Genomic DNA, 15913 nt, shown 5'->3' with positions numbered 1-15913 from the left:
CACTTGTCCTTCGCACAGTCATCCAAGTACAGAAGATATAGAGTAGGTCTGTTCTCTGGTGAGTTGAGAGGTCTTGGAAAAGTAGGGTTTGCAGTGGGTTTTTTTCATGCTAGATTCTCGGAGAAGGCTGATTTATCTTGCAGCCAGCAGACACGTATGTGTGTGTGTGCATCTCTGTGTGTGTGTGTCTGTGTTGAAAGATCTTTTTGAGCAAATGCTAAAGCCGGTGCAATGACAACCAATTTCAATGGCTTGACTAGGACATTGCTTATTGACCTGTGGCTGTCTCTGCCACACTGTAGTCCTGGCTTTAGCATCTAGTAATTGTTCACTAACCCTTTGCAAAATATTTATAAATGTATTGTTAATGTAAATGTAAGAACTCAAACAGTTCGATTACACACATCATTTGATGAGGTTGTTCTACTACAAAATGCTAGTGAAAAATGTTTCTCTTTTTAAAAGACGCACCGCTGTAGTGAAAATGAGTATTTCTGTTACTATTCTGGGTGTCAGTCAGAGGAGGAGTGCAGATTTGACTGCCTACTTCACTATCAAGCTCTTTGCTTCTCATCAAGGCTTTTGTGAAAAGACTTGCTCTTGAGCATTTGCTCAGCCTAGGCAGTGAGGTTGTAAGCATTTATAGTGATGGAAGAGACAGGCGTTTGCATCTTCCATCACTAAATCATTTCAGGCATCCCATAGGAACTGAGCATTGACGTATGGGCAAGGTTCTCATTTAGCTCTGTTCCGAAGACAGGAGACAACCCAGTAAAATTGCTGTGATTTTTCTGCCTTCCTGTCAGTACTGGGGCAGCTCTGCAGGAGCAGCCTCTGTGCAATTGGACTTCTTTTCTGTGATCGGTGCTGCAGTACAGTGTGAGCATTGGGATGTTGGCCAGGAGTGTGTTGCCAGGCGGTTTGTACTGAGAAATTCCCAGTAGAGAGTGCAGGTGAAAGCCATTTACTCAGCTACCAGAAACAAATGAGGGTGAGGCAGAAGAAGCCAAGAAAACAAACCGTACAGCTCCAGAGAATCCATCTTTTATCAAACGTATCAGGATCCAGTCCTGCAGCAGAGTCGTCTGAAATCAGACACCCCTCATCTTGTTGATGCAAATGCCCACATTCCCTGCCTGATGGCTGAGGTTATATTTAGCCATCTATATTAAATAGGCATGGCTGGCTTCTAGAAACAGTTTCTTGTCTTGGACCTGTAGTTTTATGGTCTGAGCAACTGCAGACTGGAACATTTGTTGGTAATATTAATCATTTTTTGCAGGTCTCACTGCAACTGTTAGTCAGATAATTAGATGGGATGAACCTGCAAAACTGTGCATGTCAATTCAAGAGAATATTTTTAAAATAAGTTACTGTATGTTAACATAATATACTCCATTATTTTGCTGTTTTGTTTTGTTTTAAGAGTACTTATTCTTGCAACATATCCTTGCATCAGCAAAATAATGTGTTGTATGAAAAAAATATGTTTCCGTGTGAATATAGTATACTGTTTACTCTAGAAGTCATATTTTATTAATACAGTGTTTTTATTAATATAACACTGTCACTTCTTGAATTTTAATATTAAAACCAAAGGTCCTCTGATTTATGTATTTACCATCTGGCTAAGTTATTTAAGTTGCTTTTCCTTATACATTTATATGTTGTCCACCTCTTGCTATTTCTTTATTTATTCCATATCAGTGTCTAACCATGTGCACTGCCATTTCTGAAGATTTAACACTCTCTCAATCACTATGAAGACAGCGTCTCATTCAATAATCATATCATCTTAATTGCAGATACAGTATGAATGGAAACAATGGATAGCTTTGTTACATTAGTAAATTCTTATATTTGCTTACTGCCTAAAAAAGAGAATAAGCAGATAACGTGAAGTCAAATCTACTAAGAATAATAGAAACAAAAGAAAACAAGAGCATAGACTTTAGATTGTGTTTTTCCTCCCCAACAAAGGATTTTATTCACAAAGGGAGAATGAGGATAAAGTCTGTTCCCTAAGACTTGCCATCACTGCCAAGCTGAGCTCTCACAGAGATGTGGTTCGTATATTCTGTTGCGTTAAGGAACGTTTATTCAGTATAGTCAGCTCAATTCCCATACTTTGGTTTTTGATATATAAAACTTGCAGTAAGAGATGGAGTTCAAAATATGACTCAAGGAAGTTGCTAAGATTTCAATGTGCCTTGAAAGACATAGTATATAAGTGGATTGTTTTCCAAGAGTCCAGATAATGCTGCCCGTACAGCAGCTGATTTAATCCAGGAGAATGGGAGAGACCTCGCCTGGCAGCGTGTCCTGGTGCAGTCGCTAAGAGCAGAAAAGCTGGATGCTGAAGTGCATTAACAGAAAAGCTTTCAGTAGCTTCAGCAGTGCAGGGAGAAGCTGAAATCCTGAAGTCCTGATTCCATTTTTCACTGAGCCCAAATAATGATCCGGTGAAAATGATGTCAAAGCCCCTGGTTTTGTTCCTCAAGTGGGACTGTAAAAGCATCCATGGATTGTGTCTCAGGGTGCCGTGTAGTATTACTAGAGGGAGGCAGAAATAAGATACACTTCTGAAACTGGCTTCTGATTCCTGAATCGCATGACATTTTGATTTTGCATAAAATTTAACTGTGATGAGATACTCACGAGAAGAGAATTAGACCAATTATAACAACTAGAGACCTGGCACACTGAAACACGTCGGTATTTTGCAGATTGTGGGCATGCAGTTCTGTTACACCGCACACTGTTTCAGGAGAGTATGTCACGTTAAATTAATACACTGGCCCACTTTAAAAGATCTCTTTTTTCTTAATGGTTGCACATCTGACAATATTTATTGAAGTCCAAGTACAGATGCTTCATAAGTTAACCTTTGAACTTCTCAGTAACCCGATGGCCCATTTCCAGCCAAGAAATATTCATGTGCCACTCCTGGATTTATAAAATGTTGTTCATTCACAGTGCACAGGTAGAGCTGGGCAACCAGCAGGACCTGCTTTCTCTACACCCAGGAATGCAAGGGCAGGCTCAGGGTGTGAGTCTTCACCGGAGAAGAACACTGTGGCTCCCCATTTCATTGCTCCAGACTAGCACTGTTTGTAGAGTATAAAACGAACCGGGAGGTTTTAGCGTGAAATCCTGACTCGATTGAATTGGGTGGCAAGAAGAATTCTTATGGACTTCTTTCAAACTCCGCTTATTATTTTGAATCCCAATTCTCTAGTGGATCTCTTAGTTAAGCTCTTTCATCCAGCCTAACCAAGTATGTAAGAACTGAGACTCACTTCCTTGAAAGAGGTTTTTCCAAGGAAACGCTGCTCTCTGCAGTTTGAAATGGTATCAGGACTTGAAGGTGGAATTATTTTCTGTGGGTGTACTCTGTTCATTTGCTACTTTGTGATTCTTCCTTTCTTTCTGTTTGGGTTTTTTTTAAGTAACTTGCTTTTTACTGCAGACTGCAAACCCAGTATACTTAAGCTTTCATATTCATGCTTCTTTCTGAAATGTTTTGCTTTAGTTTTTGAACTGTCCTCGTGCTGTGAACCTTGCAGATTCGTTTATGAGTGTCACGTGCTTCTGCTACATCTGCATTGTCACTGTTATGGTATTTTTTCTTTCTGTCTGTTTCTTCCACAGGAGTTTAACAAGTAATCTGCCCAATGTGAATCTACCAAATGTGAATCTCCCTAAAGTACCAAATCTACCAGTTAACATCCCACTAGGCATCCCACAAATGCCTAGCTTTTCTGCACCGTCATGGATGGCTGCTATTTATGATTCTGAGTGTGTATTCAGTTCAAATTAGATCTCATTTAAATTTAAAGTAATCTTGGCATGGATATGTATTGTTTGTTTCTGTGCATTATATAAAACTTTAAAGAGTGATACAGTTAATTAGACATTTTCTGAATGAGACACGAGTGAATTTCTGGCATATGTATTTTGAGGGTTTTTTTTGTATAAATCTTGAAAATTTGTCGTACTCCCACTGAGAGTTTGAGCAAGTATCTTGCTTTACAAAATAGCTGTCAACAATGGGACATGGTCTGAACAACATACGAACCGCAGAGCTTATTATGCGACATCATGTGTCTCAGCAAACAGCTTTGTCCAAAAGAGAAGATAAACCAATTTCAATGTCAGTCAACCAATTTCTGTGGACCAGATGTAGATCTAAAAGTGAATTTTATTTAATGCAAGCTCCACATTTCCCAGATAATACTTTTTTGTCTTCATTTTGATGAACCAGTTTAACAAAGAGGAACACCCTGCAACAGTTTTTACTCATGTTGGGGAGGCCCCAGAGAAAAATTAAAGCTCCAGAGCCTGTGTCTGCCCCCTCCCTGGAGGTGTTCAAGGCCAGACTGGATGGAGCCTTGAGCAGCCTGGTCTGGTGGGAGGTGTCCCTGCACATGGCAGGGGTTTAGAACTGGATGGGCTCTAAGGTCCCTTCCAACCCAAACCATTCTATGATTCTGTCATTACAACCTGAAAAATTCCATGACCAAGTAAAGAAAGATATTTTCAATGTGAGCTTTAGATGATGGCCTGGAAAATCGGGCACAGTGTCAAAGCAGTCAATCTGTAGAAACCCGTGCTCTGTGCTCCCAACTCCCTGTCCGAGTGCATGGGTGGAGCTCAGGGGGCAACAGAATGCAAATCCTGAGCACAAATCAGGCAAGTTCTCTTATTATATCAGACTTCCCTTAAAAGCCTCTGCCTCCAAGCACTGTGGAAGGCAGTGCACAGTGGGCTCAGCCCAGATCCCGATGTTTGAGGCAGCTCATCTCCCATGATGTCCTAGCACAGGAACGGAGATCTTCCCAGTTCTCCTTCTAAATTCCTAGAGGGTTATTTAAGTTTGGTGCAGGGTGGTCTCAGCCAGCACTGCACGGATGTGTTGCTTTTTCCCTGCCTTCTCACTTAAAACTGAAGAAGCCCCCCAAAACTGCCCCGTCGCTGTTTCTGAAACATCAATTACATCTACACCTGGAGTCCACCAAACGCTTCTGCTGTCAGCCTTGCACAGGCTGTGTTGCAGAGCAGCTGTAATGAGCCAGAGGTAAAACAAACATTGATGTTTGATTTTTTTAACTGTATTTGAACAACTTTTAAAATACTAGCATGGTCATTTATGTTTCAAAGCTATACAACTCATATTCATGCTAAGATAGCTGTATTAAAGGCTAGCTTAGGCAGTTGTCTGTAAAGAGTACTTGAAAGTTTTAATCTTTCTCTGTGCATGCTTTGTGGTATTGCCCTTGAAAAGATAAGAATCATGTCATGACAGAAAATTGGATCATCCCTCTGAAAACGCTTGAGCATGAATAGTATATTGCAAGCTGACTGCCTGATTAGAGTAATTGTGGTGCTCACAAACAAAATATTAAGAGCGCATCTTGGAAATGACTGTACTATATTGTTTATTTGCATGGAGCCCCAGTCAAAAGTGAGACAATCAACAAGAATAATACTTTTAAAATTTTGAAACCAAATAGATGTCATAACAGTGCTGTACTAAGTACCAATTATTGTATTTGTACGTATGTAATTATTTAAAACATAAATTCATGCAATTCCAAAACTGGGTTTAGGCTGTTAAAGCTTATTTATACCCAAGCACAGGTTTGAACCAGGTGAAACTGAAAACTGGTGGTAGGTGAACACTTGAGACTGTTGTACAAACTGGTCCCCTGGTTAAAGGAAATGCCTGATTCTTTATCTTTTCATCTCCCTGGTTACCCTTTACACACCCTTCCCCTCCATCAAGGACGTGTCACCTGTTGCTTAGTGTCAGATCTGGTTCTCCTACAACTGAGATGATTCATTCTTTATCTCGTTAACTCTGCTAGCACAGGACCCCACAGGACTGCTCTAGCATGTTGGGACTATGGTTCTCACCTTGCAGTAGCCGTGTGTGCATTAGCTCTGGTCTCCTCTAGCATTAGCTCAATGCAGCTGGCATCCTTCACAATAGAAACACCCGCCCTCATCTGTTTCTATAGATGATGTCAGCACAAGTGGTAATGCATGGTGTGTTAAATATCTTCTAAATTACCGTGTTAGCATTAGTGGTATGCGAGGAGGGGGTTAAAACTCTTGAAGCTCCCTTGGTAATTGTTCTGAAAAAAAGTGAGGGAGAAGGAGAGAGGGAGAGAAAAGGGGTTTGGATGCATAAATTCCTCTGCACAAGCAGAGCTCAATCCAGTTCTGTATTTTTATTCTGTAAGTGGAGGTTTGAGATATAATTATACTGTGAAAAGAGCCGGTGTAGCTACGCACTGCAGGACCAAAGGCTTCCATCTGGGCCGGGGTGTGGTATGAGAATATGCTCTTGGGAGAGAAATTCAGAGTTTTGTGACAGACCAAAGATGTGGCAAAATCAATTTTAAAAATGGAAATTTGTTGTCCTATAGATGCCTTTGCAAGAGGCAGATCTGTGAAAAGGTGCAGCGGTCAATCCTGCCAAAACTCCTGGATGTGAGATGTTTAGTGCCCTTAGCTCAATTGACTTACCCCGATTTTTTTTCAGCTGTTCAAGAGATAAAGCGTGTCCTCGCTCACCACTTGTTAGCACTGTCCCTTACCTAGAAATGGGGCCTCACTGTGGGGGGACAAGGCAACCTCAAGGTATAATTCGAAGGGGGGAGAATTGCATGAGACCCTAAATCTTAATAATTGCATACAATCTAGTATGGCAGTTATTATTGATCGAGGATTTTCTACCATGACTTCTGGCCTTAATTCTTAATAATCACATACATTTATGTGGTTATTAACTAAGGCTGATTTTTACCATACACACATTATTCTTGTTAATATGTGTAACTCATAATGTTGTCTTACTCATCTGGTCTGGAAAGTTCTGTGAGTTATGACAGCAAGGTAGATTAGGCAATGTATGGTAAAACTCAAAATCCTGATGGTGGAGATGATTGCCAGCGTTGTCCTGTGTATGAAACTACTGTCTGCTCTACACTTGTTGCAGGAATGGTCTCCACATCAGGTTACAAAGAGCCTGATGTCACTTATGACTTTTGTTCTCATTTTGCCCTGCCAGCAATGGATCAGGTACCTCAGAAGATCTGTTCTGGAAACTCGATGCCCTACAAACCTTCATTCGGGATTTGCACTGGCCTGAGGAGGAGTTTGGAAAGCACCTAGAACAACGCTTGAAGCTTATGGCGAGTGATATGATTGAGTCCTGTGTGAAGAGGTACTTGCCCACAAGCAATCTAGTCATGTTTCTCGTAGAAGCTCATGGGGTGCAACAGTTTTTTTCCGTCTTATTGTGAAGGAAGCTTCACGTCAGCCACCATTTATTATTGACCCTAGATCCCCTTTCCCCAACACAGGGACGATGTAAAGCTATTCTTCTGCTGTGAATTGTGGGCACTCCTAAGCAAGCGCCTCTCTGTTGAGACTCTGGAAAGTGGCAATAAATTAGCCATTCTTTCAAGCTTTATAGGCAGTTACTTATTTTCAGTGCCACACGTGAGGTCAGCTCTTTGTAAATACAGTTTGGTATCAGCAGGGTAGGGTGCTGAAAGCATAGCTCTAAGTAAGATCCCAGCACTAACCTAAAAACACAGATCCATGAAAAAACAAGCAAAAAGTGTTCCCAGAAAGGGGATATTGTGTAGCTTGGCACACAGGCTTCACGTCTGCCATTGACTGAGAAAAGCTGTTGTATCATCAGCTGCGTTATAGGATACTCACCTGCAGCTCTTCCAAAACAGAGGGCTTTCCTTAAAAGATTTTAAATGTGCAGACAGCTGTCATTTTGAAAGCAAAATATTAAGGCTAGATTTCCAATCTTTCCACAGTCATTTATGCCCATTTGGCATCAAAAGTGATTAGGCAGGAGGGAGAAAAGAACTTTGCATTCCATTGTGCAGAAATTAATAGACAAAGAGATGAACTAAAGGAAAAATGGGTGTCAAACACAGCTGGTACATGCTAATATTAGCTGCAATGTGTGATGTGGCTGTTCTGTACCACAATTGCCTGGCTACTCTGCAAGTGTGAGCATGGCATTTATTGTTCACACATGCCTCACAGTCTGGATGTGCAACGTCACCATAGGAGAAGGCCTGTTTGGTCCCTGAGGTGTAGGCAGGAGACTCACCCATTGGAAGGCAGACAGCTCGAAGCTTGCTCTCTCACTGCTCTGGAATAAACCCCAGTGCATTTTAAGTGCAATGAGATGGTCGTGATGTCTTTGGTATTGAGTAAGTCCCCTCTTATTGCAGTAGCTCATCTTTGGTCATTTGGCTGGCACAAACATTGAGTTTCAGACGACTCTTTAGGAGCAAACCCAGTGCTGGAGCTCTGCTTTCTGCTCTGCCCCAGCACCATCAGCAAAACACATTATTTTCTTTTTTTTTTTTTTTTAAATTGGAACCAAGGCAGCTTTGCTTTGCACCTTTAGTGCAGCTGCAGCCACGATGATCTGTAGAAATCAGACCAGGTTAACTCAGCTGAGATAACTGAAAAAGAAGCAAGTTCCCAGGTACATCTGAAGAAGGGACCGTGTGCCTGAAAGCCAAGGTTTTCTTTCCCCAACTGCTTCAACCTTTCTACAAATATGTTGCCCCTCTGTAAAAACCTGGCCCAACTTGTAATGATATGACTATATATAATGGTTCTAAGCATAAGTATGTAGGAACATGCTCATCTCTGCAAGAAGATGGAAAATCCCAGTCACTTTGGGTCCTTTCAGTAATTATCAAGTTTCTAGTCCCCGAGTCCAGGCTAAATCTGGCACTGGTAATTAAATCAGTTCAAATGCCACTGCTGATGTAAACCAATATGCTGCCTTCCCTATTTATATCACCTGCAAACAGGGCCTGGCTAAGGTTTCTTTAGCAATTTCAGTTTGACACAACATTTTTCTTCGCGTCTGTCTCTGAACTGTTGAATGCCATGGAGGAGCCACCCTGCCTTCCGTGCTTGGTTGTATTTTGGAGCTGTCAGGAAAGCAGCCCTTGCAAGGACGGCCTCTTCACCAATAAATCCAGTCAGGAGGACCTCTGAACCAGCTCAGATCTGATCCCAAGAACAAGAGTTTCACATTTGTAAATGAGTTTTCATTTGCATAACCCTTAAGGGAATCATTTGAGACCAGTTATTCCTGAGCTGCAGCTCGTATTATTTGTTAGTTCTAAATTGAAGCTCCTATGTTAATATGTTGGCAGATTCTGTCTGATGTGATAATTGTTCTGGGTTAGGTTAGATTAATAAAGTACCTCCAGAATCTGCAGAGAGGCTCAAAGAAAGGCAAGGTAGTGTCCCCCCCGTACTGCAGAGTATTTCTCATGTTAGAGTCACAAATCCCTTGATATCTTAAAATATAACAGGATCAAAACTTATAGTCTTTGGCCCAACAATGTTTTTGGTGTAATACGATTTGGAACTGCCAAGAATGTCAAATTTGAGCTCAGTGAAACCTCAGGAGAGCAGTGCAGTGAGGGCTCATGCAATGTGTTATGTATTCGTATGTGCACAACTGCACCCATGCATATTTTGCAGACGTATTCTGGTGAATATGCTTCAGGGAAAACACCTCTCTGAACTCAAGAGACAGTTAGGAACTCTCAGCGAGTGGATACAACCATGTAGACCTAAAAATGCAATGATCTGGCAATGTCCTTTCAGTCAAGCGATGAATGAGTTTCTGTTACATGTAGTTGATATCATGGAGCAATAGGAGCTTCCTTTAGTGCGTCAGGTTTGTTATTTGTCTGTGGTTTTAATCAGCTAATGCAACCGGATTATAAGTGTACGTTGACGCTGACACTGCTCTTTGTAACATCATCATACTGTTTATCAAGCATGAGAAAGTCATAGTTTCCCTGAAACCATTACACACTATAAATAGTGTATATTCTGGAAAAGGGGTTTCTTTTTAAGCTGGAAAATCACTTTTAGTAAAAGCACGTTTGTAACAATTGCACTATAATTGCTCCCAGCAGCATTTGGCTTTCTGGTGCATTGACTTCTCCGTATTGTTTCACATTATTATTGTCTTCAGTATGTTTAAAAGCAACTGAAATGCCTTTTTCTCTTTTCCTTAACAGAACCCGGATTGCATTTGAAGTAAAGCTGCAAAAAACCAGCCGATCAACAGATTTCCGAGTCCCTCAATCAATATGCACCATGTTTAATGTCATGGTGGATGCCAAAGCTCAGTCAACAAAGCTTTGCAGTATGGAAATGGGCCAAGAGGTAAAAATGCAGGTTCTTCCTTTCATAGCCTTTCAAGGCAATGTCGTGAAATTTCTTTTCTCCTGTTGTGCTGGTTTCAGAGATGTGGTACCAGTTGTGGATTTAGCCTTCCATATAGAGTGTGCAGATGAAGATGCAGGGGCTTGCTCTCAAGTAAATCTAATGAACATTAACATTCGGAATGAACATAAGCATTTGGAATCCTCATCAGTTAGGACTGACTTTTTGCAAAGACTGTGGTATGCGTAAGGTGTCTCTTAAGCTTGATTGATGCATGATGACCATATATATTGAGTCATTAACTGCACCTTGGAGCCAGGTGTCAGCAGCACGCTTCCTGTATATCACTATTTTCTGTAGACAAACATACAAACGTAAGGAAAACAGAAAACAGAAGTGCCAAGTTGTTGCTGGGAAGCTTCTAAGGAAAAAGAAAGTAAAAAAAAAAAACCAACAAAACAAACAAAAAAAGAAACTAACACTATAATAGATAACTTCCAACATTAGATTGAAATTACTGCTGCTTTGACTTCCTGAAGTATTGATTGTAATCAGCACGCTTGAAGATCCTGGATTTCCAGGTTCTTAATGACTCAAGTTTCCAAACAACAAGCCTGTTATAATTAATTGCTGATTTTTTTTGTTCTGAAGCCATAGTTGTTGCAGGTTGAAGTTTCTGTGAATTGATCTATGACTTAGAAAGACATAGTAAATTGGACTAGATTAAACGCATCATAATGATCATTTTGCTACAGTGGCTTCAAGCCAAATTAAATATTCATATACCAGTCTAGAATAAATTCACAAATACTGTTTGGCTCTCCTACCCTGCTGCTTGTCAGCATTTCCTAGATAAGCACTTCCACTACAACTCATTTTGCAGTGAACCATGGCAAGTTGGTTTTGGTTTATTTAGTTGTTTCCCTTGCTTCGAACTTGCTCCAAAGGCCACTGGATGCAGCAGGGATCCTTGCCCTGATGTCAGTGGTGTTTGGAGCAGACCCATTTTCTCTTTATTTTTCTTATACATGTTTCCGTTATGACATTTTATTTGTGAGAGTTGCTTTGCAAGACAGGTTTCATACTGCTCACCATCGGGTTCTTCCCTCATCCTCTGGGTCGGATCCCCAGATCTTGACTGGGCTTTGGTTATTCAAGCCTGGACATGAACTTCTCTGCCATTTTCTGTTCCATATTCATACCCTTTTATCTGCCTGAATCCCGCAGTCTGCAGCTGCTGCAACATCTGGCAGTGCCCTGCCAGCCAGGAAGGGCTGTGGTTGCAGTGCTCCCCACTGCAAACCAGGATCAAACCCTTGTGCATTGTGCTAGCACAGTCCATGGGGACAGGGAGATGAAGCAGACTCCGATCCCGTGGCAGAGCAAGCTCATTGTATTCGTACAACTGTCAGGTTGGGTTTTCAGATGGCACCAGTCTGATAACAGCTGCATCTTTCCATTCTAACTTGTGATGCCCTATGCTGGCCACAGTTTCCTCCAAATTTTGAGCATTGTTTGAGCATTCAGCCTGAGTCAGACTGCAAGTGAGAGGGGAGCGAGCAGGCAGCACCATGGTTGTATCTCTGCTGTTCCCAGCTGCAGCGCAGATAAGCTCCACAAATCTGCCACTGCCACTTCGAGAGGCTGTTTGGCATGACAGCTCGGAGACAGCCTGACTCCTGTTGCAAGCAGAGGGCATGAGATTTTTAACAGATAGCTGAACTAATAGACCTGTAAAGCAGATGTGAAATTATCAGTGCATAAGTTACCATTTAGGGCTGCAGTATTTCATACACCCTCCCTTTTTCTTTTCTTCCTTTTAATGAGTGTTCCTACCTCCTCCTCCTCCATTTGCTGCTCCATATTTCGGCTACTTCCACCTCCTCTTCTTGAAGCTGTCTGAACCCGTGCACTGGGGCGGTCGTGCTGGAGAGGCTCAGGCTAAGGTGTAGATCTGTCGTTACAGCCCATGAGGGGAGGACAAACTGCCACCGTACCTCTTCCAGTTTCCAGGGGAAATGCTGAGACAGTCAGATAGACAGCAGAGGGATGAGAACCAGGAGTAAAGACTGTGCCTTCCCCTGGAATTTGGGGAGACTTGTCTGTGTGTCACTGAGTGCCTCTGTCTCCCCCTGCCTGGGGTGTAGCAGCTACCCAGCATGGCCAAGGCCACCGGCAGCCCCATGGGGAGGGATGGATGGGGTGGATGGACAGGCACAGCCCACTGGTGGGACCATCCATCAGTGCCACAGATGCTACATGACTCCAAAAACATGTGCTGCCTTTGCAGGCAGTTCAAAAGGAGCAAATAGGACTCACATTGCCCACCACGCTGTTCAAGCAGGGGCATATGCCGAGTCCTAAGTGGAGAAGGCATTTTTGTTAGAAACAAAGCACTGACTTTTCTGACAGTCCAAGCTGAACATGGACAGGCTCTTGACACATCACTTGACCTCACTCCCATCATTTCCCTCCCACCCCAAAGGCCTTTCATTCCAAACACTGACTTTAACAGATACTTGAATGCATTTTGCGATCATTACTCTGTGAAACAAACACCCATCATTTGATTTCCATTTCCTTGTCTCTAAAGGCAGCTGTTAAAACATTTGGTAAACATACTTTACCATCTTAAATATTTATTTTTCCTCTGAATTTTTAATACATCTAAGGGGATAAATGTATGTATTAAATGTTTCTCAGTTGGTCTAGTATGTTTCTATTTAATATCTAAGGTCAGATGGTCCTTAGAGAAATACAACGTACACACAATCTGTTACATGACAAGGCAAGATACTCATCACATAAAGTCAAGTTGAATCATTGTAGTGCACTGATTATGGATTGTAATAATCGAGCTAATAGAAGTCTGAGATGAACTCGATCGAAAGCGGGGGCTATGCTGAGTAAAGCAAACCAGTTTTGCAATCTTTAACCTTGAGCATTTTTGTAGAAATGTAGAAGGAGCTATTGGAAATGCTGGTTTACAAGCCAGGTGTCTGTGAAAGCTGCACCAAGCAGTTGTTCCCAAATTGCCACCCTGGCCGAGGCTCCTCTTTCCACTGTGGAGCTGGGCTGCAGCACCAGCAGCACAGGGTGCGATCGCAGGACCCGCAGCTTCACTGATCCCGTGCTGCGTGGTCACTGGCCCTGACATCAGTCTGAATCTGCCACAGGGACTGCAGCCACAACAGGAATGAGTGGTCACAGTCCTACCAACACTGCCCTGGTGCATTCACAGGATCCTCTCCTGCTCTCAGAGCTGCAGTTTTATTCAATCAGGGCCCTTATTTGCTTTTAAAACAAGCTTTTAATTGGAAGTTCATCCGCCAGTGCATTTCACACTGTCTTGTTTTGCATGAAGCTAGCCATTTTTGAGTTAAAGTCATGATCTACCCAGTGAAAGCAGTTAGAAAATCCCTGTTTGCAAGGTCTTCAATGCGCAGAAAGTGTGACAGCAGAAGGAAAATGTCACGGGGGAGGCTCTCCCAATATATGCTCAACCCCCTCTTCATCTCCCTTGGGAGGTGCTGGTGGTGTGTGCTGAGCTCCTACCCATACCCAGCTTCACGGGTCCCTGTCACCCCGCAGCCACGTCTCCAGCTGTGCTGGGAATGGCCAGGTCAATCCTGGCCTAATTCTGCTTTAAACAGATTAATTGTAACTGTGATTGCTGTAAGGGATTCCGATACATCTTGACCTGCAAAGCAGAGTGCGGACGTGGGGACTGGAAATGCAGATATTCACTTGTTGGTATCTGTTTTATCTCTGAGTGGGCCTGGCAGCCTAGGACAGGGATGTGCTGGGGCTGGGAGGTACTTCACCACCCTGCCCCACCGTACCAACCCTGCCCACCTCATCCCACCCCACCGCGCCCCTCGGGCACATCCGTCCCTGCTGAAGGGTTGGCAGCTGCCCCGATGCTGAACCCTGCTTGTCAGCAGCCAGTCGCCTTCCTCTACAGAGGGAAATCAAACCACCAAGACAGTCAGCAGTGAGCTACAACCCCATCCCTTCCCCTGTTTTACTGCCTGCAGGTACTCCAGGTATCAATCTCTGTATTTCAGAGAAGGGAGGATTTGATCACGTTTCATTTTCCATTGCTTATTGTTTCTGTGCACAATGGTCCTGTTCTCATATGTCCCTTTTGTTTAAAGATTTTGATTTATTTATTGTTTATCTTCATATGTTCTTTTTTTTCCTGTCTTTTGCACTTTCCTCTTTATTTCTGTCCCAAATGATCTGAAAAGTTTGCTAAAGAGTGGGTAAGTGTGTCCTACTTTTATTTTCTCTTTTCTTGTGTTAATATGTTACTGTCATAGAAAAAAAATCCCCAAACTGTAGAGCAGTTCAGAGACTGCCAATCAGACACTGAGACCAACATCTAGCATTTGTAAAGCCCTCACAGTCTTCTTCCCAAAGTCTGATTAGTATTTAAAGCAGATTTGTCTCTTTCAATGTGATTTGATGTTAACATTTTAAAACAATATTAATGCCAAGTGGTAATGAATATAGTGACTAGCACCAGTGCTTGAAATGTTTGACTGAAAAATCAAATGTTTTGTGTTGGAAAGCAGTCATAATCAGTATTTTCTCAGTCCATTGAAAATAAGAATATACTGTGTGTTTTCACTAATTAAATCTTGTATTGGAAACAGGTCTTTTCTAAATTAGTAGAAGACTGTATTTTAGTACCTATTCTAGCCATATTGCAGCTGATTGCATCAGAGCTCCCAAGCTAAGCAAGGTTTGGCACATGCAGAAATTGGGTTGAAGACTCAGAAGCACTGATGCTGCAGGCGCTAGCACTGGTCAGCCGGTTCTGAGACCGTGCTGTGCGATCTGCTAACACCCAGGGCTTGGGGCTGCACTGCCTGGTGGCTTTTGCTTGGAACAAAAAGGCTCATCTTGGTTTGTTGGGTGTTTTTTTAAATTTATCCTACAGTCACTGAGCAAAGCATTGAAATGATTTGAGCTGTGTGCCTGCTGAACCCAGTGCGTAAGACAGGTTCAGATGCTTTGCTGCAGAGGATGGGAAGGGTGCAACACCATCCCCAGCGGTTCAGCCCACTGCAAACTCCCCTGCGGCAGCAAATAAGGGTAATGCCTGCAGAAATGACTTCAGAGTCTCTAGGAGCACTGGGTGCTGGTGCTCACAGGAATGGCAAAGCCTCCCCTCCAACGTGTGCATGTGGTTCCCAGACAGAAGAGGGCAGGGGTTGCTCGTACCTCACGAACTGATGTAAGATTCTCCTGAATTCAAGGTCTCTTCTACAAGTGTAAGTGACTACTGGCCCCTGTAATGGAACACAGGGTAATAAGCTGCATAATTCTTCAGCTGAATTCTGCACATTGTGTTTTTCCAAGGGAAGAGACTGACAACCGTAGAGCTCTTGCCTGTGATCAGTGCTAATATTTTCCTCCCCTTTTCCTTTTATATTTCTTTAGCACCAGTACCATTCAAAAATAGATGAACTAATTGAGGAAACCGTCAAAGAAATGATAACACTCCTAGTGGCAAAGGTAACCTTTGACTTCAGGTGAAGTGATTCACTGTTAACATTGCGTTTTTAATATGTATGTTTCCATTAAAATGTGACACATTAAGATGTTGAATTGGCTTCTAGTTTCTCTCAGGCAAGATCATATATCTCCAAGTCCTTTCATAGTG

At 42.4% G+C, this 15913-nt stretch overlaps 1 protein-coding gene across 22 annotated transcripts in view; it reads left to right on the top strand.

The window, feature by feature from the left end:
* The window catches only part of CADPS (calcium dependent secretion activator), a 217976-nt gene that overhangs the window by 170620 nt on the left and 31443 nt on the right, over positions 1-15913 (top strand). For 11 of the 22 annotated variants that reach the window (XM_069865970.1, XM_069865969.1, XM_069865972.1 and 8 more), the window contains 5 exons: positions 3652-3798; positions 7076-7231; positions 10095-10242; positions 14493-14507; positions 15691-15765. In XM_069865970.1, the coding sequence (XP_069722071.1) occupies positions 3652-3798; positions 7076-7231; positions 10095-10242; positions 14493-14507; positions 15691-15765 (541 nt within the window). The remainder of the gene's footprint in view (positions 1-3651; positions 3799-7075; positions 7232-10094; positions 10243-14492; positions 14508-15690; positions 15766-15913) is intronic. The other 11 variants (XM_069865976.1, XM_069865974.1, XM_069865983.1 and 8 more) reach the window with 3 other exon arrangements.

The sequence above is a fragment of the Phaenicophaeus curvirostris genome, chromosome 11 (genome assembly GCF_032191515.1).
Source record: "Phaenicophaeus curvirostris isolate KB17595 chromosome 11, BPBGC_Pcur_1.0, whole genome shotgun sequence".
NCBI lineage: Eukaryota > Metazoa > Chordata > Aves > Cuculiformes > Cuculidae > Phaenicophaeus > Phaenicophaeus curvirostris.
This window is presented reverse-complemented; position numbering and strand designations above follow the sequence as displayed.